Source organism: Mytilus edulis, chromosome 2 (genome assembly GCF_963676685.1).
Source record: "Mytilus edulis chromosome 2, xbMytEdul2.2, whole genome shotgun sequence".
Classification (NCBI taxonomy): domain Eukaryota; kingdom Metazoa; phylum Mollusca; class Bivalvia; order Mytilida; family Mytilidae; genus Mytilus; species Mytilus edulis.
The window spans coordinates 30,912,444-30,925,217 of NC_092345.1; the positions used below are offsets into that span (position 1 = coordinate 30,912,444).

The 12,774-nt window shown below is 33.1% G+C and overlaps 1 protein-coding gene across 2 annotated transcripts; it reads left to right on the forward strand.

The window, feature by feature from the left end:
• The first annotated feature begins 1,642 nt into the window (after nt 1-1,642).
• Nucleotides 1,643-9,071, forward strand: LOC139511933 (uncharacterized). 2 transcript variants are annotated; one of them, XM_071299126.1, is made up of 6 exons: nt 1,643-1,761; nt 3,225-3,602; nt 5,523-5,622; nt 6,510-6,650; nt 7,371-7,475; nt 8,823-9,071. In XM_071299126.1, exons 1-6 carry the CDS (start codon nt 1,704-1,706, stop codon nt 8,980-8,982), a joined length of 942 nt encoding a protein of 313 aa, XP_071155227.1. In that variant the 5' UTR covers nt 1,643-1,703; the 3' UTR covers nt 8,983-9,071. The 2 variants fall into 2 exon arrangements, with proteins under 2 accessions (XP_071155227.1, XP_071155228.1); XM_071299127.1 differs by lacking the exon at nt 6,510-6,650.
• Nucleotides 9,072-12,774: the final 3,703 nt, after the last annotated feature.

A 12,774-nucleotide genomic window follows, 5' to 3' on the forward strand; every position in this document is an offset into this window, starting at 1 on the left:
TCTTTGGAGAAGTGAAAACAATTATCATTCGAATTGAAGAAGTGAAAAATGTTATTTTTTGCGATACATAACAGCACCATGCAACATTGACAGATGCCATGGTATTTGGAGACATGTTTTGACAAACTTTGTGGTTGAACAATTTTTTCGAATATTCCCCGATTTGTCATGTATTTGTTTTCCTCAGGGTCCAATTTGTCAGCCGTATATATTCACCTGTTACCTATTACCTGATCTGTACGTTCCGCATCTCACAGGCGCACCACCAAACGGTGTTTTTAGGATTTTGCTATATACACGGGTCATAATCACAGGGTTGACACTACTAAATTCAAGCATTGTCATATTGTTCCCTATTGCAGTATTTTAATCAGTATGACTTTCCAAGATGACAATACGAATACTAAAAATCTCAGTGGACTTAAAATAAGGCGTATAGGTACAGTTTTCAATTTGTTAGCCAGCATTACGTATAACAGCGAATCAAAGAATTCAACTTTATTTATAACTAATATAGGACAATGCTGTTGATTAAAAAATACTCCATTCCAGGCCCTTTTGATTTCCAAATAATTGATATTACCAATAATTGATAAGTTCCAGGTCGACGGGTTCAAACAGAAAGATTTTGAAAGCAGGAAAAAAAGGTTCATCTTATAATCGGAATGACTTTATCAGATAACAATACCAATACTTAAAATAAGGCTTACGCATAGTTATATACTAGAATTCAATCAGGTGTAATCTAGTCGTATTAATAATCATTATATGCTTTGGCAATGTAAAGAATTAAGTTGAAAAATAAAATGCTATTTTGTATATTTTTAATATCAGGAAGTGCACTCAGTGAAGGCGTTTCCACATTTTTGTGAATTAGGTGGCCGGAGGAGAGGAGGATGTCGACAAATAGAATACCCCATGGAACATTTTTTGAAAAACTTGAATCTACATATATACTTTGATGCTTACTCTACTTCACCGAGAAATGAAAAGATCTGACAATAAACTATATATAATTATGCATTTAATCGTACATGTGACAGAGAAAATCGACATCTGATTTCAGTCTAGTAGTTTCAGATAGGCCTACAGAAAAGTCTACTTATGATTCAATCATCAATCTTGTCATCTATGTCCAATTTCTAGACCTTATCATACATCTTGGAGTTGGAAAAAGTTACCTATCCAAGCACCATACCTCACACCCAATAGATAGTAAGTGGGACGGAAAAGGTAATTCACACGTTCTGCCGGGTGAAAAAAAATGGTCGATTTTGGTCAGTTTTCAACCGGTTTTGGGACCAGCCAAATAGAGCACACGCATGTACCAACTAAACAATCTACGTGTACATCTTTGTGGTATTTGTATGTTATCGACATAATTCCAATCCAAAATTTTTGTCAATGTTGGTAGAAAACTAGGAATTTAAGTTATATTATCTCCGTAAAAAATTATTATATCGTAGTTTAACTTTGCACAACCATATAAATTATATCTATATCAATTTCACTTTCACTTTTTTCGTGTTAATTTTTAGGCCAAAAATGGTCAATACCGCAATCATCATTTCACAAAATCACTTCAGTAGACATTTTCCCGGAAAACATACACAGTCGACCCGATTTCGTATCTTTATCTAAGTAATCGAGTGACGTCATACATATTTGGGAACGTCAACAAAAATGTCCTACTGTGAAAAACAATGTATTCATGGAAAGCATTAGCGATAGTTATCATTGAAGTTGTATTATGTACAGAGGGTAGGAAATGTGAAGTAAATCTGGTCTTGACTTTTGTAGATTAATTGGACCGATGTGCTCTTTATTGTATCATCATTTTATAACATATAAATTTCATGTATATCAGAGGCTGTGAGAGTTCCTTGGTGTCAAGGACACGACGGATTTTCAAAAAGAAGAAAAATTACAAGTCTTACAAGATGTGCTTTTAAAAACCATAAGTGATTAGTCGAAAAAAGATTTACAAATCATTGCTAAGTTTCAAAAAGTTCATACGTTATTACGTCAGAATTTCAGGCTCCTGTCACTTAGATAGGAGGGGGGTACCCTTCTCCCTTCTCCAACCCCTCTTCTCCTTCTCCTACCCCCGTTCTCCTTTCTCCCATTAGAAGAAAACATCTCCTTTTGAGATATTTTTTCTTGAAATATTAGATCATTTTTTAAAAGGAGAGATATTTTATTTTTTCTCCTTTCTCCCAGCCTTCCTCTCCTTTCTCCTACCCCACTTTCTACTTTCTCCCACCCCTTTCTCCTTTATCCTACCCCCTTTTCTCCCTGTCTCCCTTACCCCTGTCCTCCCCCTCAGATAGTGCCTTAGTGGAACTTAATCAGTGTTTGTGAAAATGCTGAACCTTTCCCTTTTTTCTGGGACAGGTGTGTATCAATACAACATAAGAACAAACTATAAAAATCAGTTGAAAATGGATTAAGTTGGGGCCAATTTGGGTTTACTCATCAGACGGATACAAATAGAAATTTATACATCTATCAAAAACACAAAGTAGACGTCTCAAAAGCAAAAAGAAGTTAACTTAGTAAGAACAGATCTCAGATTACTCGCAATTACTGACAGGCTAACAGCTAGTTCTAAGACTAAAACAACTAATGCAAAAAATCATGTATCCAAGACTTAAATATCAATCAGTACACATCAAACATCCAATGACAATACAACAGATACCCCAGGAAGCAGCCTAGTAAAAAATACAGGAAATTACACAGCTTATACTTAGTATACTACGAAAGCTTATTAATTCCTCAATTCTAAAATGTTTTAGTTTCTTTAAATTTCAAATTCCTGTTACTCATATTCAAAGATATCGGGCGGCAGTTTTGCTTAATGTCGGTTTGCCCTCTGCGGATATCAAGATATTGGGAAAATGACGGGTCATATATGGAGGAGTCAACTTGAAGTATAAATCTAAATAATTAAATTTTGGATGTAACGCGTCTTCTGATTGACTGACAGTGTTTTGTCTATCAGCTCATAGACATAATTTTGTCATGTGGTCGTGACTTCATCAATGTTTTTTTCATGATTTACTCCGGAATTAAGAATTAAATTATGAATGTACGAGGGTTATTCAATATGCATTTTTTGTTACTTCTTCATAGACAAAAAAATATTACAATCATTCCTTAAATAATTTTCCAAACGAAAATGATGATACCATTTAGACATTTTTTTTCTCATATACTTTAAGGGCGATTTAGGAATGTACCAGAAAGCGACGATCAAATAATTGGACAAATAAATGATCCTTTCGGAAACTTGGGTGAACCGCCAGGCAGTATTGAGAAACAAGACGATGATACTAGACATCCGGGAAACTGGATACGGGCTGATACTGAAAACAGACAAAAGGAAAAGCTTAATCCAAATAAAGTATATGAAGATCACCATCGAAAACGGTTGGAATTAATACATTTATTTAAAGAAAAGATCAAGCTACGTGACCAGAGGGTGCATTCTGAGAAACTCAAACACATGCACAGAAAAGATGAGAGCCTTTCGGCAGACAAAATGAATACAACCAGTTCAACTCCTGAGAAACCATCCAACTTGAGACGTTTTCTATACGGTAAAATTTCTTTCTTTGAAACTTTTTGATTTTCCAATTCTAAAATTATTATAACTTTCATTGTTTATATATAGCTGAATGTTTTAAATACTCATTATTTCTATATGTTTATTTACCTTTCTACTGAATTTGCAACAACGCTAGCCTGGCATTAGTTGGTATTCAAACCTTTTTGTCCCAATATGTTTGTATTTTATTTCTTACTGTTTATTCTCATTGAATTATAATCTGGCCAAATAAAATTATATGTGTGGTTCCAGTGACCCTACCTTCCATACTTTTTCGTCTTGAAATTAGCCTACCCTAAAGATTTTATTGTCATTTTTCATTAAGCACTGTTAAAGCCAGAATGATGCTCCCATACACTCAATGTAAAAATAAAAGATAAAATAAAAAAAATCCCTACCTACCTACTCTATTTTTTTTTAAGATGTAACTGGAACCACATATTTTTCATTTGGCCTCAGCATCAATGCAAAACCGTATATTATCGAAGTCCTTATAACCGTTCTGTTAAAGTGAAAAGTTGAATGCTTCTTTCAGTAGATTTATTAAGATCATATAAAACTGCAAAAAGAAACATTTGAATGTTTAATCTAGTATTTATTCTAAACGTATATAATACCTGTCTTATATATATATAAAAAAGAAGATGTGGTATGATTGCCAATGAGACAACTGTCCACAAGAGACCAAAATGACACAGACATTAACAACAATAGGTCACCGTATGGCCTTCAACAATGTGCAAAGCCCATAACGCATAGTCAGCTATAAAAGGCCCCGATATGACAATGTAAAACAATTCAAACGAGAAAACTAACGGCCTTATTTATATATAAAAAATGAACGAAAAACAAATATGTAACACATAAACAAACGACAACCACTGAATTACAGGCTTCTGACTTAGGACAGGCACATACATAAATAATGTGGCGGGGTTAAAACACGTTAGCGGGATTCCAACCCTCACCATAACCTGGGACAGTGGTATAACAGTACAACATTAGAACGAACTATAAAAATCAGTTGAAAAAGGCATCACTCATCAGATGGACAAAAATACAAGTGGACGTGGACGGGTACTTGTACATTCCGACAACAAAAAGACACAATGAACAGATCTGAGAGTACTCGCAGTTATCTGACAGCTAGTTCAAAGCCACTAACAACTAATAAAAAAAAATCATGTATCTAAGACTATGCATTGATAAAAGTTAAAACATTGCTATTGCAAGTGCATGCAGTCATGAATATTAGATATCATTTTACAGTATCTGTATAAAAAGAAAGACAACTCGATTCGCTCTGAGAATAGATTATGTATCCATATAAGCCAGCGTCAAATTTAACGAACGACTTGGTTCTTCAATGGAACAAAAAAAGAGTTGCGTGACAATAAATGATTGGATTTTTTGTAAACATCTAGTAAGAACAAATATACAGGGGAATAAAAACTATAAATATCTACACGCAGTCACTGTCAGGGTTGAAATGTGTAATTATATAGATTCCACAACTGCATCAAATGCGTCTCTCCACTGAGAAAGTTTAATATTTAAAACGCGAGGCTTGCCTAGCTTTAAAATTAACAAAATTTAATTGTTGAGAAGTGGAGAAATATCGTAATACATGAGTTATAGTGGTGGAATCTCTTTCGATAATGATTATTAGAACTAAGTATATCCTTCCTTTTCAACGATTTGCAGAACTGTTTTTTCTTCATATGTGACGTCATCAGCTTTGACATTATTTAGAATAGAAAATTGCTCATTATAATAAGTTCTCTTTTTTAAAAATACTCTTGACTGAATACAGTGCTTGCCTTCATATTGTGTAACCGTGTAGCTTAATTGCCTTTCCAGATTCGGATATTTTTCCTGGTGAAAAATAAAACTGATACTAATTTTATTTCAGATCATAGTCTTTGGCTTGGAATGGCAGTAGGGTCTACTATTTCTGTAGCAGCAGTGGTGTTAAGTTTAATCACTTACAATTATATTCAGAAGAACCGAAGGTCAGTTTTTCTTTCTCTCTAAAATTATGACTTTTCACATTAAGTAAATTATATACAAAAAAATAGTAGAATAAAAACAAATTGTGAAAAAGTCAAAGTTAGTAAAACCACATCCTATTTGAATCGAGGTTTTATTTTTATGAAATTATGTTTTTTTTTCCACTGTAGATTTATAAATTGAAAGATATTGCAAGTGCACTGTATTGGGGCTTACGTAATAGATATTTATATGCAAAAAGAGAGAGAAAAAAAGAGAAGATGGACCAAAAAAGAAAAAAAAACCAGAAGATGGGCAAAAAATAAAAAAAGATGTAGAATAAATGGGTGCTCATATAGAAAGATAATTGGCAAAGAAATGAAAGAAAAGTGAAAGTTCGTCTCTCTCGACTCTCTTGGATCATGCAATTTATATTTTGAAATTTATGTATACGTGACTGAATTGCGAATTTGACCTTAGTTGACCCCTGGATATTAAATTGGCTCCTAGGAATACTTGTCGGACACTCAAAATGAAAAACAAAACTTAACAGAAACTGCATCAATAAATGTTTGAAGTTAAATTAATCGTTCCTTAATGTATTTCAAAAGCATGAAGAATCGAAGCAAAAGCTGAGTAGCTCTTTACTGTGAACAGTAATGTGAGCGTGTCATAAAAATTCAATTTCAAGAAGATCCCCAATGGTGCGGCTATAGTCCGAGAATGGTCACTTTCCTATCATTTATCATCAATAATGATAAAGGCAAGATAACCCAATCGGAAACGTTTCGTATTCATTTTTATCTCGAAAACTTGACTTCTATACAAAGTTACTAGTTATAAAATAAAAATCAATGCCCCTCAAACTATAATATTAACTAAATATGCGAATTTTGTTTTGCATTTGCAGACGAAACTATTGTGTAGACCTGAACAACTTGAGCCTGTGTACTCTAGGGAATGGGTACCAAAAGAAAGAACCAGTATATGTACGTTTGTCTCAACTCCATAATACAAGATCTAAGAAATCCGGGGAGTATATAGTTAGTGTGTACGTATCCAAATAAAGTCTGACAGTTGTGTCATTCTTGCTTTTATAAGTTTTTGCTTCGAATTCCTCAAAATTTAATAGAATTGAAATACTTTTAGTTTAAGCTCGTTTCTTTAACCAAAACATTTATTGATGCGAGTGCAATCAAGATTAAAAAAAAAAAACGCTTGTCAGACCAGTAATCCCGATTATCGATATTCCCATTTCGATTTCAGAGGTTCTCAACTGAGGTCAAATTTGTTAAAATTATAGTAACTTTTTTTTGTTCTGTGCCACAGTAAAGCTCTTGCAAGAAAACAAACTAAATATAATCTCTAAATTTTTTGTTGCTATTTCCAATTTTGAATGAAAATTAAACGAAAAAAAAATCGATGCTTCCATATCGCACTGACGATCGACCTTCGGTCATCATACCTCTTTCAATTAGTTCACATTTTCTTTGGATTTTCTGTAAGAATATTGAGTCTATAGTCTCACAATTTATTTTTATGGACTTGGTTTCATTTACAAGATGTTTATATCACTCTATAAATCCATACAAATATGAGAATTTGATAAATCTATGCCTTAAAATGGGCTTGATGAAATGTTCTATTGTCATTTTTTCAACAAAATTTACGATGTTTCCTTCTTGTTAAAGTTCCATGATAAATCAATTCTTTGTTGTGCTTTTTTTTTTAAATCAAAGGATATGTACATGGATATATTCTATTTTTCTAGAATGGACCAGTCAAACAATTTTTCGGTATGCTCCCAAGAGTCTAGTTCGGAAGAGGAAATTTTTGATATATCTGATATACAACGTATGCAACCTCTAAAGAAAAGGTACTTATATATATATTTATGTAATTAGTACAAATCAGTATTATAAGAACTGCTACATGAAGAACAAGGCCATGATACGAAATGTGTCCTTATTCTTTGGTCCTCTTTTTTTAAGAACTTCCTAAAAGAATTAAACAAGAGGAGTTACATTTATTTATGAAATGCACATTTTTACCCGTGGGAGTTGAAGGCATATACAAACAATACAATACAATATGCACAATGGAAAAATTAACATATAAAACATCATACATAAAGTGGTAAAACAGTAATATTTATGAAGGCGTTGTGTCCACTCCCCTCAGTGCAAATGACTTTTTAATGAACGGAACAGTAAGCTGCATAATATCAAATGAAGATAGAAGTAATTGTAATCTATCTGTTTCAGACAATTTAAAGTATTCTGGACATATATTATTTATATCTTTTTCAAGCTGATTACGTAAAGATTTATTAAATTTACATTTTAAGAAAAAATGGGTTTCATCTTCAACCGCATTTATATAACAATGTTTACATATTCTATTTTCTATTTGAGTTCTTTTATATCTACCCCTCTCTATTTCCAAGAAATGGTCACTTACTCGCATTTTACATAATAATTTTCTATTTTCAAAACTATATTTTTTATACGTACTCACTCGCTTTGTACTCTTCGGTGTTTCTTATGTCTTGCATGTACAATATTGCTACATTACTTTACAAGATATTGTGTACGTAATGTAATTGCTTTTCAATGGGCAAAACTGTTGAGGTTTTTTTCAAACACAACGGTAGCTGCAATCATGATAATGCTATGTCTTTTGAAAGCATTGAAGCAAGTTATATATGGGAAATCGACAAGCAACGTAAAAAATGTCGCATTAGCATGAATTATTTAAAGAAAAAGAATAAAACATGGATTGTATCAGTTTATCATCCAAAATGATAAAATACAAGAACATTTCTTAATTTTACGAGAAGGACTAATTTCGTCATAGACCGTTTCCATGGTAATTCATCAACGACACATCAATGTGAACCAAGCTTTTTTTAATTTTCTGACCACGTATTGTAACTTTAGTTTTCATTAAACTGTAAACCTTACTTCTTTGCAGTGAATAATCAAAATAACCTGTTTTAATGATTCCAAATGTATTCTGATTGCATCAAAGAAATCTTTTCCACAAATAAGCAGCAGACACCTTCAGCGATCTGTTTTCAAGTCAGTAGAAATAAACTACAAGATGCATATAAAGAAAAAGCGAAACAAAATATAATCACTAACAAAATGAAATATCATCCCTTATGAAAACAATCTTTTGTAAATTTGATAATTGTTTTTATTAAAGTATCTTCTTTTTTTAGCGCATCTAAAATCAGCATGACTTCAACACCTGTAAAGATGACGCCTGCGCAGCACATTGAAAATTTAAGGACTCCAGAGAAAGCCAGAAATAATTCACATATTGATTCACCTGTAGCCTCACCGATCATCACTGACCAAGAAGATGAAGACGATGACTGACATGGCAAACAATTATTGTATACAATGTTTACTTGTTATATTATTATGTACACTTGTTATAATGATCGTAATAAATTGATGTTAAAAGTAAGTCTTGTGTCGAAAAGTTAATCTTCCGTTCACATGATTTTGCATGATGCTACACAGGCGATTTTTCCGTTCAAAGAGTAAAAATAGAGTTCTGGAAAAGTGATGGTTCTCAGGATTTTACCACCAAAACTTGGCATAGGACTGACACAATGTCAGTATTTTTCAATAGAACTAATAGTGAGAACCTGCAGATATTCTTCAAGGACCACCAGGGAAAAAAAGATTTGGCGAACTCTGTCAAAATGATTTCTGTGGCATGGAATTGTACCCGGCACTATTAATCAGTTTTTTTTTATCATGAGATATGTGGCGTTGAATATGAATGATCTTTATAGTCGGATATTTAATGTTTCTTTCGACTTTTAAATTCATAGATTTTCTAGAAAAACTTTATTTTTTTGTTTTGTTTTTGTAATCGATTGGTAATATAACATTAGTATAAAAATAGGAGATGTGGTATTTTTGCCAAATGATTTGAATGTGACCAACAGCAATCGTCATATGACCTTCAACAATGAACAAACCCCTATACATCGGATGTTTCTATAGACAACCAAACAATGAAGCTGTATCACTACAAAAGCTAAACAACTCACTTGGAAGACTCACTCACAACCAAAACTTGCCCAATAAAGTACTCACAGGAGATTTTAACATTCCTGATATTCAGAGAAAAGACGCATATTCAATCCGATCGCCACAACAGTACAACATAGAGGTAAATGAGACCATTCTAAATATCCCTAACGAACATAACCTTGAACAACAAAATATTACACCAACCCGAGGAAACAACATTATTGACTTAGTTTTCACTACCAACAAAAATCTCATAGAGAATGTTCGCTTGTAATGTTTTGTGATTTTTGTCAGATTTTCGGATTCCTCTGGTTTTACCCATTTGAATGCCTTCAAAAATTTTGCCCATTGACCCCCACTTTTTATTTTATAAATCTTTTACCTGTATAATTATAAGCCATCTGTAAAAGTCTTATAAAATTCTTGTTATTCTGTAATAGTTTTTGAGAACTTGAACTTGTCAATGATAAAGCTACGAAAAATCAAGAGAGAATATTTTCCCGCAAATTTCAACAGTATTATCTCGAAAACAAGCACATTGACCTATCTATTTTTTTTGCATTTTTTGTTCCTTTATTAATCCTCTATTAATATATACTAGTGTTATGAAAAGCTTGTTATTTTGAAACTGAGTAGCGAACTTCCTTAAAGACCAGACTGAAGGATGAATTTCTTGAATATATAAAGAGAACAAATAATAAATCTATCGAAATTTGTTGGGAAACGTTTTTAGACCCTTCTCACATCACTCATTGACGAGTATATACCACAGAAAACGTCCACTAGTAGATAGAACATCCCCTGGATCACGAGAGATATTTAGAGAGCAATACGTAGGAAACAACGACTATATAACAGAGCTAAAAAGACAAAAAAAAAAATATAAAGACTGGGCAAAATTCAAAAATATTAGAAGAAACATAAAAAACCAACTAGAAGTTGAACATAAAACTACTTGTCCAACTTATTAGAAATTAAAGATGAAACCAATACTGAGTCGCCTAAGCAGGGAATGACCAAACAGTTTTGGAGATATGTAAAGTCAAGAAAAAAGGAGAGTAGTGGTGTATCAACACTCAATGTAGATGGACAAATTAAGGAAGACAATACATCCAAAGCAGAAGCACTAAACAACCAATTCCGGTCTGTGTTTAAAAAGGAAGACATGGCTTCTTTTTTTCAAACATGGGAGTCCGGACCTTATTCCATCATTAAGATTGACGACATCAAAATTGAAGAAAAGAGAATGGCAAGGCTACTAAAACAACTAAATATCAATAAAGCTAGTGGCAAGACAAAATATCTTGCAGAATATTAAAGGAAACAGCAGATGAAATATCGCCTTATCTGAAACACATATTAGAGAGACCATTATGCCTAAAACAAGTCCATCACGATTAGACTACTGCAAACATAACAGCACTTTTCAAGAAAGGAGATAGATCGAAACCAGTAAATTATAGACCGGTATCGCTTACATCAGTACCGTGTAAAGTAATAGAGCACATAATCTTTAAACACATTATTGAACACCTATAATGTATTAACCCTTGTACGACCAACACTAGAATATGCTAGCAGTGCCTGGGACCAACATCTCCAAAAACACATACAACAGCTAGAAATGGTCCAAAGGAGAGCAGCCAGATTCATCAGGCATGAGTATTCTCGAGACATAGTAACATCTTTATTAGAGGACCTAAAACTACCACAACTACAGGAGAAACGAAAACAATCCCGTTTACTCCTATTATACAAAGTAATCCACCAACTTATTGCAATTCAAATTCCAGAATGACACCAGCAAGAATGACGCTTCAGTTCCATCAACAACGTTTTGTCAGATTAGGATCAAGTTCTGAACAAAGAAAACATAGCTTCTTCGTAAGATCCATCACAAATTAGAATGAACTACCGCCTATCCTATTGGACATTGATGACTATGAGACATTCAAGACTAACCTCATAGCACACAGATATCCGTAAATCCGTAAATTAGAACACAAATGTGTTTATCTGCACTGGCACCTGTACATATGATTTTAAAATAGCACATTTTGGATGACACAACTTTGATTTTAGCATATTCGTGCGATGAGTCAACCGACTCTTTACGGATTACCCATGTAGATGTAGATGTAGACCGTATAGTCAGCTATTAATTAAAGCCCCTATGTAACAAATTGCGAAAAAAATCACCAAAATTACTTTAAAGTGCTAGGTTTTAACTTGACCCCTTAGGCAAAGTTTACCTCAAATAGGTTCAAATATAAAATAAGATGTTGTATGTTTGCAAATAAGACGAATATCCCCCAGAGACCAAATCAAGTATAGACGAATACACTATAGTCACCGAACGACCTTCAACAATGAGCAAAACCGACATGTATAGTTAACTATGAATGATTCGTAATGACAAAATGTGAAAAAAAAACCTCATGACGACATTGAATGTTCTAGGCTGGGTTATTTGTGCTCTCAAACATTATATATTCTGGCTTTCCAATATTTTGGAATCGAGTGGACCTGATCACGGCTATCGAGATATTTGTGTCAGTAGCACTCGAAAATTGAGAAAAAAAGTTTCTAATCAGATGACCGCTGTCAAGGTAAAGTTAACGGAGTAGGATTCAGATTTCAGTTAAAAATTGCAAAAAAACTTTGGCTCATTGAACTAGAACCGAAAATCAGAAAAATAATGCACGAACCCAATATTTTATTGCAAGTACAGTTATTTTTTCACTTTCAGATAATAACTAATTTAGTTTAATTTGTTCTCATATGTCTCTTGGTGCAATCATACACCCACACATTCGCAAACACAATTGATATCAAATTTGCCATTATATATCAAAATTGTCTTTTAAAGGTATGTTAACATTGAATAATATTTCCACTTGATGGATAGAAAAATAATCCCAGTGTATCGATGAGTGGGACTTGCTATTTAAATAGAGTGTGGGTAGGAGTTCTAGTTCTATACAAAATATCAAGCTCCAAGAGGGCTACCATTTGATTATTAGGGGTATGGTTGGGGGCTAGGAGGATATTTGAAAAAGGCAAGATAGGAGATTTAAGTAAAATGAAAAGGCAGAATGAGACACTTTGCCAAAAAAAATGCAG

Coding starts and splice junctions, on each gene's coding strand:
- LOC139511933 (XM_071299126.1), top strand. CDS start 1,704: ATGTATTCATGGAAAGCATTAGCGATAGTTATCATTGAAGTTGTATTA. Junction 3,603..5,522: donor CTTGAGACGTTTTCTATACG/GTAAAATTTCTT, acceptor ATTTTATTTCAG/ATCATAGTCTTTGGCTTGGA. Junction 6,651..7,370: donor GGGGAGTATATAGTTAGTGT/GTACGTATCCAA, acceptor CTATTTTTCTAG/AATGGACCAGTCAAACAATT.